A 20920-nucleotide genomic window follows, 5' to 3' on the forward strand; every position below is an offset into this window, starting at 1 on the left:
AAGAAGACAGTTTCCAATCTTGTGGGTTCCATGAGGGATTTTTGCATAGGCAACGTGAGTCTTTCGTTTGGGAATGCTACTCCCAGGAGTGCTAAACGCTCCCCAGAAGTGTGGGGGCGGCGGGGGGGCATCGGCACCCAGACTGTGGCCCTGCCCCCTGCTCCACCCCTCCCCCTGATGCCCCACCCCCACTCCCCTCTTCCCCTGAGGCCCCACCCACCACTCCCTCCTCTCCACATCCTACCCCCTGTCACTCGCCCTTAAGGGGAGGGGCGGAGTGGGGGTGAGGCCATGATCTGGGCAGCTGTGGCCCCCTCACTTCTAAAGAGCTTCTGGCACTCCTGCTCCCAGGCAAAGGCAGCAGGCCAGTGCACCTCTAAAGGGAGGTGATCTGCATTTGGCATTTGCCCCCTGTATCGGCAGCCTTTTTTATTTGGGGGAGGCTTACCCTCCCCAGGCCTCTTACATGCACAGCTCTTGGATTTTTTTAAGGTATGACTGAGTGGAGAGATAGATCAGTCAACACTTTCTTTACAACCTCAGTGACATCATACTGGGTTAATTAGGTTTTGCGTTTGTCATTTAACATACTAGACTTATAATGGTTCTTTGAGGAACATTATGATTCAATATGCTAAAGCCTACTTGATAGGGTTGCCAACTGTCTACTTACACAAACCCAAACACCCTTACCTCACGCCCTGCCCTGAGGCCCCATCCTTTCTCTGAGGCCCCACCCCACTCACTCTATCTTCCCTCCCTCCATTGCTCACTCTCCCCAACCCTCACTCTCTTTCAATGGGCTGGGGCATGGGGTTGGGGTGCAGGCTCTGGGCTGGGGCCAAGAGGTTCGGAGTGTGGGAGGGTGCTCTGGGCTGAGCCTGGACCAGGGGTTTGGGGTGCAGAAGGAGGTGCAGGCTCTGAGAGGGATTTTGGGTGCTGGAGGGGCCTCCAGGCTGGGGCAGGAGGTTGGAGTGCAGGAGGAGTGAGGGGTGTGGGTTTTGGCTAGGTGGTGCTTACCTCGGGTGGCTCCCGGGTGGCGGTGCTGCGGGGCTAAGGCAGGCTCCCTGCTTGCCTTGGCCCCGCGCAGCTCCCAGAAGTGGCCAGCATGTCCCTGCGGCCCCGGGGGAGGGGTCAAGGGGCTCCGCGTGCTGCCCCTGCCTGCAGGCATGGCCCCCGCAGCTCCCACTGGCTGCAGTTCCCAGCCAATGGGAGCTGTGGAGTTGATGCTCGGGGCACGGGCTGCGCATGGAGACCCCTGCCCACCCCAGGGCCACAGGGATGTGCCAGCTGCTTCCGGGATCAGTGCGGGGCCAGGGCAGGTAGGGAGCCTGCCTTAGCCCTGCTGCACTGTTGGACTTTTAGCAACCTAAAATCTCCCGGTTTGGCTTCAGTAGCCTCTGGAAGATAAAGCCCAATTCCGGGAGACTCCCAGCAAAACTGGGAGGGTTGGCAACCCTACTACTTGAGGGCACTTTCACCAGAACATATGTTCTAGTTATACAGCTCACTACAGACTCTTCTTTCAAATAAAGGGAATGGTAGGACATAGTAGGTCCACCAAGCCTCTCTTACAAAATGTCTATTGCTAGCTAATCGGTTGTTTGTTGCCCCTAATGGCTCAGAACACAGAAACACTTACTTCAAGATTCTTTAATATATAGGTCATTAACACAATATTATTCTGAGGAACTTCTTGAAGATCTGGTTACACCACTTATGGATACAATACGCTATAACGGTTTGTCATGTGGGTGGTGCATGCACATGCACAATAACATTTAATTAAAATAATGTTTTTGGGGGGAGTACAATATTTAATGCATAGATGAAACTGACATATCAGGCTTTCTGCACACCTAATTGTCACCGTGACAAAAGCCGTTATTCTGTACTGGAAGAAAAACCCTTCAAACATGAGACACAAACATTCAAAGCAGTTTCTTCAGTTGTAGGAGAGCAAAGGGAGGAAGCATTTGAAACTGCCAAATAATTTTATTTCCCACTTATTTTTTTAAACCAAGTTTCTCTGAAATCAACTTTGTCATTTTAAAATTTAAGTCCAGAGATGATATTTTGTGTGGCAAGTTTCAACGCAGAGAAATTTTTTATAGCTGAATTGTAAATCCCGGGACAGTAATTTATAATGGCAATGCCGATTGACCTTAATAGTAGCTGTTAACAGCCACAGATGACCCACAAAAGGAAAGACCACACAACAAAACCATGCAACAAGGATATATAAAATGTATAGGTCAATCTATAGAATTAATTCTTTAAAGCCAGTGATAAGACTCTGAACTTTAAGTTGACCTGTACTATATTACTTCCCTCTATTACTACTGCTGTAGCTCATTACTGTTAGCAATGCTGATAATATTCAAGTTGGACAGCAGTTCATGAGTATATGTTTTAAAACCTATTCTAACGTTCCATTAACCTCTCAGGAGAATATTTTATATGATCCATTACCATTATGCCCTCTCCCGCCCCCCAAATGCAGTGTTTGGGGTGTGGATGTATATATAGTCTAAGCAAGATGCATCCTTGGCATTCTTAAAGTAATAAATCACAAATTCACATTCTGCAATGCATAACCAACCCACAACTATTTTACTTAAGTTGTGTGTGTGTTCAGGTGCATTGCTGGATCAGGGCCATAGGGCTGGCAGTATTAAATATCAGCACTTACAAAAAAATATAGTGCTAACAAACTACAAATCCAGGCAATCAGGGAGGCATTATGGTCAGGAGACCTGTTCTGTTCCTAGTGGATAGGAGACCTGTTCTATTCTCAGTCCCACTGACCTGCTGTGTGACTTTGAGCAAGTCGCTTCATTTCTCTGTGCCTGTTTCCCCTCGCACTCTTGTCTGTCTTGTCTGTTTGGATTGTGAGATGGTCAGGCAGGGATAGTCTCATGCTTATGTGTTTGAACAGTGTCTAGCAGGATGGAGAACCAGTCTCGGTGCGTCGATCTGGTCAGTATTGCAAGAGAAATAAATAGTATTACTAATGGGAGGAAGGAGGACTGACCAAACTGGCTATGCAGACATATTTAGGGGCTCTGTAAGCATTTTTAAAAATAATGAGCTGAAAAGCTACTGGAGGACAATCATATGCCAGCCTATATATCTGGCAGGGGTGAAACACTGTTACTAAATATTAACTATAGGTGTTCACATACAAACCGTACTGAGAAGAAGCCATGCCAATAACTTGTTAAAAATGGAATGTGTATAGAAACTACTATTCTTCCCTCTCTCCCACTCCTTTAAATTTGGAAAGCGGATGAGTACATTTAATTTACAAAGGTCAGATCCAGTATGGCTACTCCGGTATTCAAAACTAAAAATGGAAAATAACTTTTTATTTTAGCTACAAAACAATTCTCATGATGGTTGTCCTTTGGCAATATTACACCAGGATATTTCCCTATTTTTTTGTAAGCCATAATTACACTATGACTCTCCCTACAACATAACATAACAAGATTGCAGCTAGTTTCTAAAGGTGTCTTCTATGTGGCTCTGTACCTGTCAGCCCTGGAAAAGCATGGGATAAATACGTTTGGTGATAAATGTTTTCACTGATACCTTTTAAGTCTATTGGAATGAGCTGGACATTCTGGATGGATAAAGAGGAAAAATAGCAAATATATTGCTTAAATGAGTATATTCTTTTTTCAACAGCTGGCATGTATAAATTTAGAACCACTCAGAATATACAAGGGAAAAGTGTTGATAAATCAGAAATAATAAAATGTCTGAATAGAATGTAATAAGTATCATACCCAATGTCAATTAAAACAATTTTTGTTAACATTATTTCACTTGAGAAGGTTCAGAGAAAAGAACTGTATTGTTCACAGAGTGTGATTTGGAGGGAAGATTAGCAGTACGGTGCTTTTATCTCCATCCAGGCTTTGACTATGCTTACGTTAGTAGCATACAGTAGAAAACTCTGTGTGTGTGTGAGAGAGAGAGAGAGAGAGCGCGCGTGTTTCTAGTGTGCTTATGACATCCTCAGTTTCCAATGCGGAGCTTAGTTAAAAGAGCATGTGTTAGCAACTCCCAATAGTTGGAGACCTCTGGCAAAGAGTGAGACAGAGGGAGGGAGCATTAGCAGTCTTGACTAAAGTAGTGAGTGCAGTGTTCTGGGCATGGAATGACGCATGTATTGGATCAGAAATGCGGAAGAATTAGAAGCCTCTAAGTGTCAACTAGTCTTGGTTTAAAGAGCAAAGCAGCATAGCTACGAAGCTGTTATCTGTGTGGTGCTGGTAAGATATACAACCTTCTTTGACTTCTCTCTCTCGCTCGCTCATTTTCTACCCTTCCTCCCTCCCATTTTCCTCCCCTCAAGGCCTACATAGCACAAGGCTTTTGACAGGGATCAAGGGGGAAACAATTTGGTTGGCTTTTACAGATTTTCTTTTTCTTTAATTTTTTTTAAAATCCTTTTTTGTTTTATGTTTAGTCTGAAGCAAAAAGATTGTACTAGTCAGAGTTGAAATGCTAGCTCTTTTCTTGTCTCTGTGTGTGTGTGTGAATACACACGCAGTCTATGTATGTACATTTTTGAGTAAACAAGAGTAAAAGTCCATTTCAGCTGGCCTGAAGATATGAGGCCTTGGAGAGACTATCTATTTCCACAACAGCCCCTAGTTCCTGTTACATTACATGTTGCTCTCTGCTGATGGCAGTTGATAATTGGTAGCCACAGTCTGTGGTCGGAGTGCAGCATTTTGTCTAGCACCTGGGCTGGGCCCTGCTGATATACAGTGGAGTGAGAGAGAGTCACACACACACACAGACAGAAAATAAGCTAGCTGTAACTGTGCAACTCTGAGCGAGCGGCCTCAAGGGGATATTGCCTCACTGCATGGAACTTACCTGAGGCTGACTGGTGATGCTGTGTGTGCTGGGGGGTTCACAGAGAGGCTTGAATCCCTGTTCCAGAGGACACGATTATGTCCAGTGAACAGCGTAACAGTACAGCGTTGAAGGATGCTCAGTTAAAAGACCTGTTATTGGAAAAAGGTACTCCAGTTTCTGGTTGTATTTTTTAAATATTTATTTAATTTATGCATGAATCAGATTATTGTAAATTTGATCTCTGACTTCTATCTGATCTGCCAAGTTACAGTATTGCTGTATCAGAGCTACTCTTATGAGCAGACGTGTATACATAGAAGGGAGCCTATTATATATGCACACAGTTGTTTGTACAACTATCTCTTTAGGAAAATGGTCCAGGCATTTCTACCCACTTGAATATAAATAAGCTACTGTATCCCCTTTTCTAGTCTTAATTTATTCTCATAGGAAAGTGTTTTCAATAAATACACAATAGCCTTTTTTGCTGCATATTTGTGAAGTAAAAAAAATAAATTCCCCTGGAAAAACTGTATTACTGATCTTGTCTTCTTTATGCCTGTGTGTGCGTAAGTAGATATAATTTTTTCCATGCTCAATTTTTGAAAACCAGCTTTACTAGGGGATGTGGGTGGTGGTGGTTAGGAGGAGGTGCCTCTCACGTTTGCCGTTAACTAGGGAGCCTGGGTGGGGTGGGAGGGTATGTGATATGACTGTATGTTGGCATACATCAGAAACTGCACTAATTGCCTTGAGTTGTGTCAATAAATGTGGACTACTTGTGCTATTGTCCTTTTTCTTCTGTTCTAATAACTAGCAGGGGGACAAATTGGGTACAGGAAAGGATTAAATATCTTCCTCCCCCCCGCTCTTTGAAAATAAATTGCTACCCTTGAAAATCTAATGGGGTGTTTCTTATGCTCTGTTTTTCATTTTTGCGTCATAAAGCCAAATTTGGAAAGAGTTTGTGTGTACATGCTGTAATAGAATACACTGGTTTTATTATATGTGACCATAGTTTGATTGTATTTTTTTATTTGTAAGTCTCTCAAATGCATCAGATCCTGAAACATTTATTGAGAGAAAGGAGGTATTGCCCTTTCATAGAAATACTGGGCCCTTGATAAATTTGGAAGACTCAGCCCTTGGCAGATATAGAACTAAAATGTCATTCCAGTGATCTCTACATTCTAGGAAAGTCTAAATCAACATTACTCGTTTTGCATGTTGCCCTTTAGCAACAATTTCCACAGTAAATACATAGGCAAAAAAAAAAAAAAGTTGTGAGTATGGAGATGCTCAAATATCTAGCCTTTATATATTCTGTAGTATAGCAATTGTCTTCTGTGTCAAGTTTGTAACCTGCAATTGTGACCTATGGCAAATTGACCTTATCCTAAAACACATACGTAATGTCTGTGTTCCATGCTTTTAGATGTTTTAGCTATCAGTACAATGACCTGAGAAAAAACTGACAAACTAGTTGTTGTATGTGGAGTTCTTAGTAGGAGTAATGGGAGGGCATAAAAGACTGAAGAATGAAAGTGTGTGTAGGAGTTGATTGTGTTATTAATGAATGGTCTATACTTAACTGAAAAGAAAAAATAAATTAAAAATGTAATTGCATTGTTAAAAGAGCTTTTAATCTTGGAATAATTTCAGTTACACCTACTGTGATTAGCAATGAAATTAAGCTCCTAGACTTTTGTTTGTATGCCCTTGTTCATTGATAACTTCTGACAAGTAACAAAACGTTGTAGCACAGGCAGATATAGCAGCTATTATTACATGCTAGCACTGGCAACCTTGTAGTATGCTTGCCTCTTTGCATTTCTTGAAGGTTTGTGATGGTTTTGTTTGGAAGAGATTTTAGAAGCTAAAAAGCATGGTTTGCTTTCATTTGCAATAAAGGACATTTTGAAGAATACATATAGCAATCCTCTTTTCACTCAACTTTTAAAAATCACCCTGGAAAAGAAAAATATAAAAGGAAAAAAGTCCCCTTTTTTTCCCCAGTGTATTTACATTTCTGCTTTTTAACTTTGTTAGCTTCTTTTTTGCCTGGCTAAGATTTCTAAAATTAGGAGCCTAAATTTGGGCTCTGAATCCATATTTAGGCATCTTACTAGGTGGTGTCATTTTTCAGAAGTGCTCTTTTCCCTTTTTACCTGTGTGGCAGCCAAAGATGTGCTCCCATAGACTAGACATTCTCTTTGAAGACTAGAGCATCCCTTGTGAGTGATGCACTGTTTCCATAGAAATGTAAGCGAATGCATAACTCCGAAGGGCAAATTCTTCCCTTAGACACACCCATGCTGCTCCAGTAAAGCCAGTGGGGTTGCATGGGTGTAAGTGAGGGAAATTTTTGCCTCTAAATAACAATTTTTTGGTGGTACAAGATAGTCTTTTGCCAAAATGGCAGACTTTGTAATGCTTACATTATAAATAGCATCATTTCCTCAATTGTGTCTGTGCTGGCTTTCATTTTTAACCATGCTGGACTTTGCGTTAGTTTGAGGTACCAGAACTCAGTAACTCAAGGTAAAATCCTACCGAAGACCAGGCACTTTGTAGTTTTCATATGAGTTCGCAGATCGAGGCTTTCCTTTAACTCTTTCGGTTACGTTCTATCAGCTGCAAATTGTTAGCATGGCTGAGATACTGGAAACAAAGTCTTGATTCCTCTCTCTGCAGTATCAGCTCTGATGCTGCTGGAGATCCCAGGATTGTCCTCACACTGTAGGGTGTTAATAAAAATAGCCTTTCCCACTGGGATCACTATATTTTCCAAAGGACTGTGTCGTCTTCTTCTTCTTCAGGAAGAATTACCTTTGTGGAGGCTGCAGTGAGAGTGCATCATGAAGTGTCTCTTAACCTTTGATTTGCAGCTACTCAATGGCCTAAACTCTGTTAGTGCTTAAATGTGCTCTCTGCATTCTGGTTGGGGTGCAGAGTTCATGACAAAACTGATATTTTAATTCATTTAAAAATGGCCATCAATAAATAGCTTGAGACAGTTGTCGTGAGACACTGAATGTTTGCAGAGTATTGTTGTGGAAAACAAATGTTCTGTGTCCAGGCTGATGGTTTTTCTCCCTTTTATTGTTTCAGCTGAACTGGAGTTTGTTCAGATAATCATTATAATCGTGGTGATAACTGTTATGGTGATAGTGATCATCTGCCTTTTGAACCATTACAAACTCTCAACACGCTCTTTCATCAACCGACAGAGCCAAAACAGGAGGCAGGAAGAAACTTTGCAGCCGGTAAGTCCAACCCCCTTCATCCCATCCTCCTCCTCCTCTTTCATGCTGGTCTCTTTCAGGGCTTAAAGATACATGAAGTTCTGATTATAGGCAGCCATGCAAAAAACTTCTGGCATCAGTTTTATTATTCTCTGTTAGTGAGTTAGTTTTTTTGCCATTGTGTCTATTAATGAAAAAAAGAATCAGTGCACGATTTTAGAATTTCACTGCATGGCTGTTTTTAGGCACTGCTCTGTTTTATATAGCAGCTTTTTCGTGCTTCATATTTGTCTGGTGGTGCCAGAATGTGAAAGCCCTGACTACTGCTTCTACTGCACGTTTTTAGTAAATTTTCACCGTATGGAAGGTGTTGCAGTGATGACCTGGGAAGATTTGTCATTTCCTGTTTATCCTTAGAATAGATACAGCAGAGGCAGCAGCAGCGTTAGCTCCTTACCAGCTACTGGGGAGAATGTGAAAAGCCTGACATTTTTCTCTCAGCTAATTCCCTTCCATTCCCAGGCTTGTCTCTGCTATCTGGAGGGGGGAAAGGCATCAAACAAAAGTCTTAAATCAGGAAAATGATATATCCCCCAATTGAGGAGAGTCGTGACAATGGTGGGGCCCAGTAACTGAGTAAATGCCTTTTTGTAGTTCCTCTGGGCTCTCCCTTTCCCCCTTGTTCTGTTTAATGTCATTTTCACAGTTGCAGCACATGTGGCAGCCGTGCCATCGAGGGTCCAGAGATGTTGCAGGCAGTCCCTACTAATGCCCCTCATGTTTCCGGTGTCCATTAAAGGCAATGGCAAAACTCCCATTGACTTCAGTGGGGCTAGAATTTTATGCCAAGAGTTTGATACTTAGACCAAAGGTCCCACATGTAACCCTAAGGTCTCTCTTCTGTCTTCTAGAGCACCTCCTAATGGTGAAAGGAGAGCTCGCTACCTGTGCCCATTGAGCTCTTTCAGCTCAGGTTGGCAGCAAGAATGCCATTTATGATGATAGTTTTTGTGATAAAGACATCATACCCCCTTAGGAACTGGGTTGAAACCACAACCTTATTTCACATGCCATTGAACATCCAATGTCCATCAGATGATGATGACTTTCAACCACTACTGCATTGGGCTGGTTTCAAACCACTGACTAGAGGTGTATCTCCTTTCCAACCGACTGAGCCACCCAAGAACTTGCTTCTTTTTTACATCTGTTTGTAACATGATTATACATTTGATCCAAAGGGAAAAAACTTGTATAAAGTCCCAGTTTTATGTTTTTGAGTGAAGTTAGTACTTATGGAAATGACGGATGAATTACACTAGTTAGGGTTAGACACAGTGCCAGCATTCTCACTCCCTACCAGTACCAGCCCCTGCTGTTCTGGTGATGGGCCTCTTCTGAGCAGAGAGAGACACTGTCTCAACTTGTGTAGTGATTTTGTATTTGTAGGTGAATGGGGACTAAGCTTGACACTATCAAATGGGTGATCTAAGTCAGCATTGACCCACTGTTCCACCTGGCCCTCTCACTCATGGTGTCATTTTAAAACAATGTAGTAAGTCCCTAGTAAATTCTTCTTTGGTAGGACAAATCGCATTCTTTATTTTTTTGCAGATGTTTTTGGTTCTGAGGGGGCTATTTTATATCCTATAGCCTAGGCAAACAGATGCTATAAGCATCTCAAAATATATTCCCTGCCAACACACACATTACAATGTTAGTGTCATGAGATGACAAAGTAGTCCTGAAAGACACAGTGCAAAATATGGCAAACTTATAGTCCCTGGAGTTCTTCTTTACAGACCACCTACATTCTGTTGGTATCTGGGGGATCTATTTGTTCTTGCACCTAAGAGAAGGAGGAGAGAAACTGTCTTATTGAGAGTAAATGATGTAGACGTTCCCTCTCCCAAGGTACCTCCAGAATATTGTATTCTAACAGGGTTAAAACAAAATCAGAGGTCTTAAAACTTTTCGCTCACGTACCTCTTACTGTCTGGAGAAATCATTTAGACTAACTTGAGGATTTTTCTTAAATGGACACCATGAACTTAAACTTTTTCAGACAGAAGTATGATTGTTTACCTACAATTGCTAGAAGTACCCCTGAAATAACTAGAGGAGGTTAAGAAATATTTTTATCTCCCCCTTGTTTTAATGCAGAGTGCTGTCAAATGCATACAATAGTCCATTTCAAGATTTCCCTTTTATAGTCAATATCCCCTGTTGTTTGAGTGGGTCTTGGTCATAGGAACTATGGAGAGAAAAACATCTTTTTGTAAATAAGAAAATTTAATTTGGTACTGCGGAGAGAGGAGCAGGTATCATGCCTGAAACAATTTTTAACTCATTTTTAAAATAATAACTAAATTTCTGTTTGGTGGTACCCTTTTAAATAATGATAATCCCAGTCCAGTGGCTGGGAAGAGTTAAGAAACTCTCTGGGATGGGGTTGCCATCACTATTGTTCATTTGGGTTTCTATTCAGCCAAGAACTTTACTTCAAATGATTTTTCCATTTTTGTAGGGCACAACAGGTGATGCTACTGGGATGGTCCCTAACTAAGGCCTGATCCAAAGCTCACTGAGTCAACAGAAACACTCCCATTGACTTCCTTGGGCTTTGGATCAGATCCAAGGTTGATCCTGCAAACACTTGCGGTATGTCTATGTTGCAGTCTAAGCCTGGGATTCAAACTGAGGCTCAAGCCTAAACTCCCTTCCATCTACACACAAATTGCGCTAACCCAGATCTCGGACCCAAAGTCCGAGGACCCCACGGCGGTGGAGGGTCTGAGTCAAGCTGGGACCCAGGGTTCAAGCCCTGTTGCTTTGCAGTATAGACACAGCCGCACTAGCTTCATGCTCTAGGAATCCGCCAAAAGTATCCCACAATCCCCTGGGCCGACTTCCTTTGTTCTCTGGACAGTCAAGTTTTTCCACACTGCACCACAAACAAAGGGCTAGAGCAGCCATATTTTCGAAGGGCACTAGGAAATCTGGGATATGGGTGGTTGGACACCGGTCCACATAATGCAGTGTAAATGCTGGAGCCCCAAGTTGGGATCCAGAGTTTAACAGTTCCTGACCTGGAGTTACAAATGAATGTAGATGCTCAAGCACTAGGTTAACAAACCCGGGGTCTGCTAACTTGAGTTCTACTAACCCTGGGCTTATACTGTAGTGCAGACATATCCTTAGGCACGTCTATAAAACTGGAAAGAATTTCCAATAGAAACAGTTACATTAAAAGCAATAAACATTCCCCTGCAATGTTCGCAGTCCAGGCAGTGAAGGATTGTGCCAGTTCATGAAAACCAGAAAATGCACTATTGTGTGAACCAACTTGGAAAATGAGTAGTCTGTTTTCATTGTCTAAACAGTGTGAAATGCACAAGGTAAATAAACGGCTTCAATGATGAAAAGTAACAGAAGTCACGTAGATTTTTTTTTTTTAAATTCTGTATATAGGTTTTCAACCTGGCAGTGTCCCTTTAAGTATTTTGCAGGTCTTGTTCTCTTTCAATTGATGATGATAACTGGGTTCTCTGTCATGGGAGCAATGGTGAAGGTATTCAGACAGAGAACGGATTTAGAATACTTACTGACTACTAATTGCTAAAGGAAGTGCGCATCACTCTGGCTCAGCCCTTTGCTGTTTCTGAGCAGCGGTAACTGAAAAGAGTGGCAGTTCAGTATTTTCACAGAAGAATTACTTTTAAAAATAAAATGCAAGTGGTCATTTCTCTGTTTCAGTGAACTTTGTCCAATTTCTGCTGTTGCTTCCTTACATCCAGGCAATCCTAGTAACTTCATTGAGATTGCACAGATGTAACTGCAGGCAGAATCTTAGCCCCTTTTGTTTTAATTTGAATTCTATACACTGGACAGCTCTGACAGGATTTTCATATGAGTTCATATTTGCATAAGTCTTAGATTTGCTCCTTTTATCACAACCAGTCCTGGTGCTGCTAATGTCTGAACTGTAGCTAGATCACACAGGTTTATGGTGCCACAAAGCCTGGAAACCCAGATAGCTCATGTGTTTTATTCAGGTCTTTCCAAAAAAAACCACGATTGAAATTAACAGATTAAAACTCCTCCTTCTGGTATTGCCAGCCTCAGGTGTTTAAAAATCATGAGACTGGCTTAAAAGTCATTGGATCTTTTTTAAAAAAATACATTTTGGGTTATTTTTATTTGCCTTCTGATGTTGAAGTCTTTACAGAGAGAATGCACTTGCTTCATGTTTTCAAGATTTTCTTTGCAAACTTGAGGGCCAGAAACTTACTTATTTTTTTAATTGGAATTCTCGTACAATCTCTTGATTCATGCAGTTGGGCATTAAAAATAACACCAAATATCACAAGGTTTGCAATAAGATCACAAGAGTTGTCAATGCTGACAAGCCCAGCTTTTCAAAGGGCAAAAAGGGACTAGTCCTGAAAATGTCAGTGGCTCTTTAAAAGAACATGCTGATAACTGACTGTGTCTCAGTGTTCAAGCTGAAATGCGCTTTCCTGTGTACTCATCAATTCTCTGCTTTCTTTTCTTTTGTCTTACTCTTCTCCAGCCTTTCCTCTACTCGCCTTAATTTTTAAATTGTCTTGATTTAAGGTGCTGAAAACATCACATGTATCTAAACCAGACTCACAGATATGTGATTTTTCCATAGCAGTTTTGCTTCAGGCAGATGTTTAAGGTTCTACTACATAACCAATCTTGCTATCTGCCAGGGTGGCTAAAAACACTATTCTTCAGTGTAGATGGAACCTAACCATGACTTCAAATCATAATAGAAATAACACAAGCTTTCATACGATTTTAGGGACAGAGTTAGATCCCACCTATGCTGCAGGGTTATACTGTGTTGAGGGACAGCCATGTTGTAAATGGGCCCCCTGACATGGTTGGATTTGTATTGTACAGGTGACCTAAAACGGCAAGGTAGTACTTAATTGTACAGACATTATGATTAACAAAACATTAAATGTTGCCCCCTGCTGGTCAACCCATAGTGGAATAAGCAGTGCTTGGATACAAAATCAAAGGTGAAGTAGCTAAGGTATATAAAGGCAACTGAGTGGGAAGGCAAATGTCATAGTATGTACCATCCTGTGGGAAGGAAATTAGTGCTCACGCAGCCAGGAGCAGGCCCAATGCTGTTTCGCTAGAAGAGTGCCATCAGCCAGCTTCATACTCTGCAACATCTCATGTGCTGCTGACTGCTTCTATCAGCAGTACAGGGATTCTCAGAACACAGCTGTACGGTGGCCTTTTAGGGGTACACCAGCCTAAGGTGCAGCTGACATCTTTTTGGATCTAAATTATGGAACAGAGAATTGTGGATCAATGTCCTGTGAGAATTGAAATTTCAGCCTTCTTGGTAAATCAAAATGATTCCATGAGAATGTAACCAGAGACACTGGCTCAGGGTGGCAAGCCTACTCTCCTATCTGCAAGGCCAGGAACTAAATATAAATGTTCCCCTCTGGTGGTTAACCCATAGTGGAATAAGCAGCATTGTCAGTGGGGACATTGGGAGAAAGTTGATTTTGAAAATGACATGTGAGACGACATTTTGCAAACTTCTGACATTCCAGTGGTGATTTCTCTCTCTCTCTCTCTCTCTCTCTCTCTCTCTCTCTGCACCACTGATCTAAAATGGACATGTAAAGAGTTCTGAACACTTTCACTGCCCCAGGCCCACTCCTGGCAGCAAAAAATCCCTTGCAGAATGCCATAGGAGACATGCACCATGCAAGACACTCGCAAATGATTGGCCCCAGCATCGCTGCTTCCAATCTCTGTGGGAGGGATCTCTGTTACAGTCAGCCAGCTTTCAGTAGTATGTATAATGATAATGCCTATCTGGTACTCTGAGATACTATTCCAGGAAAGCCGTTGTGAAAGTACTGTGCTCTTCCTGAATTTAGCTGGAACAGGCAATTCAGGAGAGAAGCAACAAACAGCAGTCCTGGCCTGTGTGGCATGACGATGGCAACAACAAAAGGAACTGTTAAATAATATGAAAATTCCAGGGATTGGCTTGGTGATGTCGAACTTTGGCTTCGATTGATCCCCTTTAAATTGTATTTCCTTTTTTTATTGCATTAGCATTACTAGTTCTATCCACTGCTGGCAGCCCAGCATTACCTATTTTTCCTTCCATTATTTTAACTTTAGAAATAAAAGAAACCCAGTGGGAATAAGTTCCCAGATAACAGCCACAAGAAATAAGTACCAACACTATAACTTTATCACCAGAGCATGGCAATATAGTTCACCCTCACTGCCCTCTTTATTAACCCTTGTGCGCAGGGTTAGCCTTGCAGTTTGCAGTATCCCAGTTGTCAGGAGGGGATTGGACATATATTGCCTTTGCTCTCTGATTGCTGCTGGAGTGCAGGGGGATTGGCTCATCTACGCTTCTCCTCAAAATGTACTGCCAGAAGGGACTCTGATTTGAATTGGTCTGAGCTGCCTTTCTCCCTCATCCATAAGGTGGAAGGAACTGGGTCTTGTATGCCACCTTCTCCGGTCCCACTGTCCGAAAGAGGGCTCTAGCCCATGAGTTGATAAGCAGAGATAGCCAGTTATGGGAAATTGTTTGGTGATTTTGTGATATGAGTAAATATAAAGCCACAACAATTTGTTTAAAAAGTTACTCATTTATTGGAGTGTTCTAGCCATTATTGTTTGACGCCTACCCTAATAAAGGCACAGCATCTCCTTTAACGGGAGCAGCATAGTCCAGGGTCAAGGAGCAAGGAACTCCTGGATTCTAATCTGCCACTGACTCAATGAGGGGCCTTGAGGAAGTCATTTCTTATTCTTCAAATGCAAAGTGAGGATAATAATATTCACTCACATTAAGGGACGACTTGAAGGTTAGCTAATGCTTGTACAGTGAAGTCCAAGGATGTAAAAGCTTTAAGTGTATTCATGGTCATTATTTCTGCTAGCTGTAGCTAGTCAGAAGACAAGTATAAATGCAGTTCTTTCCCTGATTAATTTTCCCCTTACCATCCCAGTACCCTGTCTCTTTGTCATTGCACAGCCTTGTGCAAAAACACCATCACTGTGCTTGCACTTAGGAAACAGGATTTCTAAGGGAGAGAGAAATCTTGCTGTAATGTTTGCTTGTTCTACTGGGGCATACAAGTTTTGCTTTGCTTATGTTCTAAAGGGGAAGTGTTGGTGATCATTAAGAAATATGACAGTCTGTGCCTCCAGAGAAGAAATAGATTGTGGCGAGAACTAGTGTGTGTTGGCTAACCCTAAAAACAGTCAGACTGAGGCTCTACCTCCAACCTGTTACTGCCACCTAGGGTCAAAATTAAAAACTACACTCAGAAAAATTTAATCTGCAAAAAGTGTGGCTGCACAGTTTGGGTGGGAGGAAGGAATAGGAATCTTAGGCCATCTCTAAACTGCACTTCCGTTGTTAAAACTTTTGTCGCTCAGGGGTGTGAAAAACACACCCCTGAACGACAAAACTTTTAATGACAAAAAGTGCTGGTTTGGACAGCGCTTTGGCAGTGGGAGATGCTCTCCCAGCGCCGAAGCTACTGCCCCTCGTTGGGGGTGTGGTTTTATTTTGTCGGCGGGAGAGCTCTCTCTTGACGACAAAGAGTGGCCACGCTGCGCGTCATAAAATGGCGCGGCTGCAGCAGCACAGCCAGTCCGTTGTGAGGTGCACAGTGTAGACACAGCCTTAGTTTCAGAAAGAAAGGAGTGCTTTGACTTATCAGCGGTCACGATTGTCTGTACATATGATATGCCTTTCTACTGTAAGCATACTAACACAACATTTTCAAAATATATTCTGCTGGGAACATGGCTCTAGACTTTGGGGTAATGGTGGGGGCTTCCAGCCTGAGGCCTTTTTGCTTGGGTTTCTTCTCCTAATTTAAACTCCTATTTCTCTCTCCCACGCTCTTTGCTAATGGAGGCAAGTCCATCCCAGTGCCCTCATGTCATGTGCATTGAAGGGAACAGCATTAGCTATACCCGATGGAGCAAACTTTCACTGGCATCCAAGGGTAGTGATGATAAGCCATGAGAAAGTACAGTACTGAACTGAAATCAGGGTTCTAGTTCCGGTTGTCTGCCAGACTTGCTGCGTAATTGGGAAACACCCATAATGCATGACAGAAAGAGAGTATCTCAGACAGATCAGCCCGGAAACTTAAAAGTGGGGTATAGGGGGATAGTCTATTTCAATGATATCGAAGCAAACCCAGAGTAAATATAGAATTTCTGCAGTCCCAGCGGTAACTGGCAAACAAACTAATAAAAACCCCACCAACAAAACAGAAACAAAAATCCTTCAGAAGTTTCCAAAGTGACAGAGGATTTGATGCAATTGGTTGAGAATGTCGATGAGTTTAAAGGGAGTTTTTCTTCAGTCTCACTAGAAATATTCCTTTTTGAAATGTGGAGCCAGTCAGATATTTTTGCTTCATTGTAGTCTCTGAATTTTTATTAATCATAATTTTGTGCTTCTAATTTACCTTGGTTTAATTAAAAAATATTGAAGACATTGCACCTCTTCCAACAAATTCCTGCCCTCCTCTCCCTATTTGTTGATTTGTTGACTTTAAACTGAGGAAGCTGGGCGACTTTGGAGGCATCAGGAAACAAAATATGTAAAAATGGCCTTGAAAAGTCACCTGCCTGATAAATCTCTTTGTGAAATACAAAACAAGGAAATTATTGTATGAAGCATATGCAATATCACAAGCCCTAAACCTTGACTATTATCTTTACTTTAAGACCTTTTAGTGTGAATACAATAAGCTTTATCAACTGCCATTATTCTTTCAGGACCTAAATCTAAAGCTTCTCTCCATAAATTAGTAACAAAAGCAGGAATATACCCATGAGAAGACCTACCTGGAACGCTAAGGTTTTTACTTCTAATATTTTTTAATTATTAGTTTAGCATGAAGAGAGATATCATCTTCCATCCCAAAATCTAATACTCTTTGAAAAGAATCAAATGTAGGGCTCAATATATGAGATTGTTCTTCCTAAGTATATATCTTGAAGCCCAGTTTGGCAATGCCCATCATCTACCATACGAGGGAGAAAAATTTAAGGGCGCATACTCTCCCAGCTATGCCTTGATAGCATAATAATTAACGTAGAAACCACATCTTCTAAAAACATCATTGAACAGCATCCCTTCAGTTAGAATATTCAAACCCCACAACATCCTAAGAGTCACAAATGCCATAGCCCAACCTAGCAACACATGGTAAAAGAACTGAGCCAGGAGGCAGTCCCTCTGGAGCTAACCCTTCCCACCCCTGGCCAGCAACATGGAGCTGAGTCTTGGCTGGTGGAGTAGCAGGAGCTGGTGCCAGGACTGAGAGGCATCCACTGCTTTATTTAAGTCTAAAAATCACAACTCCTTTATTTAAAAAAAATAACTGGTGAATTATTCGGAAAGGGAAAGTAGTTATTGTTTATACCTAGTGACCAACTGATGAGTGAAAATAAGTTAAGAGCCGTAGATTTTTTTTTTTTACTATTGAATTACTATATCTCAGTATATTGATTGATAGAGAAATAGCGAGAGAGAGTGAGAGACTACAAATACAATACTATAAAATCTTTATCTTATTTTAAATGGTGCAACTTCAGATTCCAGGAAAGGAGATAAAGGAGATCTCTGGCGGGCAGCCAGTAGCTGAGAGTCAGAACTCGTCTGCACTCTTCAACTGCTGGCTATCAGGTGAAATCCACAAGTATGGGGATAAGGAGAATATAAGGAAAAACTTCTTTAACATGTTCCCTTTGATAGATGAAATAATTTCAAGGATGGCAAAGTGGCTGAAAAGATTTAACTTGGTATCAGATACCTGTGCAGCCAGAACTGCCTTTGGCCAAATACATGCCTCCTTTCATAATGGAGATAAGAGTTTCTTTTTAGAGTGAGGGAAAACCCAAACAACGTTTATGGCATCTCAGTCCCTGATGCAGCAAAGCATGTAAGTATATTAAGCCCTACATTTTAAACTAAAAAAAGTTTAATTAATTTAGGAAATCCGCATCCAACCCCTCATCCCCCACTGTAAGAGCGAGAACCTAACAAACTGAAGTGTACTTAATAAGAGGGGTGAGAAGCATTCAGTGCTTGATATTAAATACAAAAGATTTTTGTTTGTAAAACCTTACAATATCTTTCAAATATATGAAATCTAATAAAATTATAAAGAAGACTGTGCACATCCATTTATTTCTCTCTCTCATTTTTCCTCCTCTCCCCCATTCTCATTTCTGTCTTTTTCACTTTTTTCTGTTCTCTTCCCCTTTTCCCATTTTGACACCTTTCCTCCTTTTTTGCATTTTGTTTGTTCAGTGTCACAAAATTTGTTTCTAATGGTTCTTGTGGGGCAGCGTATCTCTTTCTGCGTCTCCAGGATGTTCTTACACATGGAATAGCTGCGGATTGCAGTGCAAATTTACTAACATCCTTCTCACTTTCTCCCTGCATCCATGTGATTAGCCTTAGGGCTTGTCTACATGGAAAAGTCGTATCAGTATAATTATATTGGTGCAGATAAATTAGTACAAGTTATACTAGTATAATTCCCTGCACTGCATGGACACTCTTATTCTGGATAAGAGTGGACTTTTCCGATTTGGCTTAAAATGCTTGCAAAACGATATACGCTAAACTGGAAAAATACAATAAGAATGTCCATCCAGGGAGTTAAACCACTATAGTAATACCAGTGTAAATTCATACCTTACCTTATACTGGTATAACTTCCCCTGTAGATAAGCCCTTATTCAGCCCTGGGTGTAGAAGGAACATGACTCAGTGCTACGTGCTAGCCCAGGAGACTATTCTTGTCTTACCCCTTCTTCCCTGACACAGTTCCCCCTCACTATTCAAACTATCTGCCAGTGCTCTTTCTTTCTTTCTTTCTTTCTTGTAGGGATTAGGAAAGCAGGTACACATTTCTCACATTGGAAAAGGCTCAAAATGAGCAATGGGAAACTGAGGCAGAACAGCTCCTGCAAAGTGAATAAACGTGCCATAAATTACCAGGGAATGAACTGAAGAAGAGAGTATGTAAATGAGCTCCAGGGATTTCTACATAGAGGAGGATTGAGGGGCATGGTGAAAAAGCAGGAAGGTGAAATTTACAATAAACCCAAAAGGGAAAAATGGCTTTTTGCTGTTACTGGCATTTCTTATATTTGTATCATGACAGAACTTGACTTAGTTCCAAGAAAGTTATCATAACGGAGATGCTTCAGCAAAGCCAATTACTTCGTAGAAATAACATTTTTATTTTGCCACATTTCAATTGAATTTCTGTGCTTTACAGCTTCTCTTGTCCCTTTTGGATTTATCTTAAAGCTGTATTCCTTTCAGCTGTGATAGTTTCAAGTAAAATAAAGCCATTAAGGTAGTTATTGCTGCTCTGAAAAGAAAAATGTAATGAAATAACAATATACCTTAAGCTCTTTTCCCTTATTGACATGTTCTTATGTTTTGTTCGTGCTTTCATTCTGCCCTTAATGTTCTAAAGTGTCAAAAATGCATTAGTAGCATAAGAAAGAAAATCCTTAGCAGGGAGATGGCTGAGGATAGGGATTGAGGAATGGAAATTGGTGGGTGAAACCTTGCTTACCCTGAATGGTCATACTTGTACACTACTCTACCCTTGGGTTGGCCAAAGAGATCCTCAGAATATTATTTCACGGGGGAAGAGTGTCTGTGGAGAGAGAGAGAGAGGGAGAGAGACTAACCAATGAGATCATGAATGTTAGAGTCTGTTGGGGACCATTTGAGTCTTGTGCAGTAGCCCATAGTATTGCAAGAAAGGTAAGGAAGGTCACGTGAAATTCAAGGAAAACAGGCGAATGTGCAAGCTTGTACTAAATGGAAAAAAGCAAATTTTAAAGATGGTTTAGGTTGAATGTAGCACTTATGTTTGCTCTCTGTGGTTCTGGCTAAGTTCTGGGTTCAGATTTCAACAGCAAAAGGAGTGATAGGTTACTTTTTAATAATGCTTCTTTTGATGAATGTAACCAACTGATAAAAGCTGATTGTTCTGAAAAGTTCTCTTAAGTTGAAATAAAAATTATGCAAGAAGTTAATATTCTCCTCTGTTTTCTTTCTCCTGCTAGGAAGGGTGCTTGTGGCCTTCAGACAGCTCAGTGTCACGACAAGGTGCTTCAGAGGTAATGTTTAATTTCTTGGTAACCTTCAATGCTTTACTGCTTCTAACATATATTTCACCTCCCTCAAAAAACATTGTTTGGTTGACTTGCCTACAAGTTGGTTAATGAAGTCTTTTAAATTTAGATCAAAAGAGTAAAACAATAATTTAGTAACTTTAGGTCCGAGAGGTTCTGGGTGCCCACAACTTCTATTGACTAGATAATACGAATCATTGTCTTTAAATTGTAAGTCCACGCATGATCTCTATGAAATCAATAGGATTCTGCACTGGAGCAAGGAATTTGGACGCTGGCTAAGCATTGAGGTCGAAGGAAAAAGGTGACGTTTTCTCATGGTGAGAGTGTGAGATGTCTTGGACATTTTTCAATTCAGTTAAAATGACCATCTGGACTCCTCTACAAAGCAAGATTTTAATCTGTGTAGGAAGAAGGGCTCTCATTGGCCAAAAATCAATGTTGGGATATTTTCTTAGGTTCTCAACTAATTTATTTCGGGGGTGGAAACAGAAATAACTTTTCTGGAATGTTTTATCTTTAAAGAAGTAGAATCTCTTCCCCCTCCCCCCCCCGGTGAACATTTTTATCATTTTTAT

At 41.2% G+C, this 20920-nt stretch overlaps 1 protein-coding gene across 5 annotated transcripts in view; it reads left to right on the plus strand.

Moving 5' to 3' along the window:
* The window catches only part of LDLRAD4 (low density lipoprotein receptor class A domain containing 4), a 432405-nt gene that overhangs the window by 400133 nt on the left and 11352 nt on the right, over window positions 1–20920 (plus strand). For 4 of the 5 annotated variants that reach the window (XM_074944679.1, XM_074944680.1, XM_074944681.1 and 1 more), the window contains 2 exons: window positions 7987–8141; window positions 20274–20327. In XM_074944679.1, coding sequence (XP_074800780.1) covers window positions 7987–8141; window positions 20274–20327 — 209 coding nt within the window. Of the gene's footprint in view, window positions 1–4134; window positions 4281–7986; window positions 8142–20273; window positions 20328–20920 lie in introns of those variants that run through there. The other variant, XM_074944682.1, reaches the window with a different exon arrangement.

This window comes from Natator depressus, chromosome 2 (assembly GCF_965152275.1).
Source record: "Natator depressus isolate rNatDep1 chromosome 2, rNatDep2.hap1, whole genome shotgun sequence".
NCBI classification, from domain to species: Eukaryota; Metazoa; Chordata; order Testudines; family Cheloniidae; genus Natator; species Natator depressus.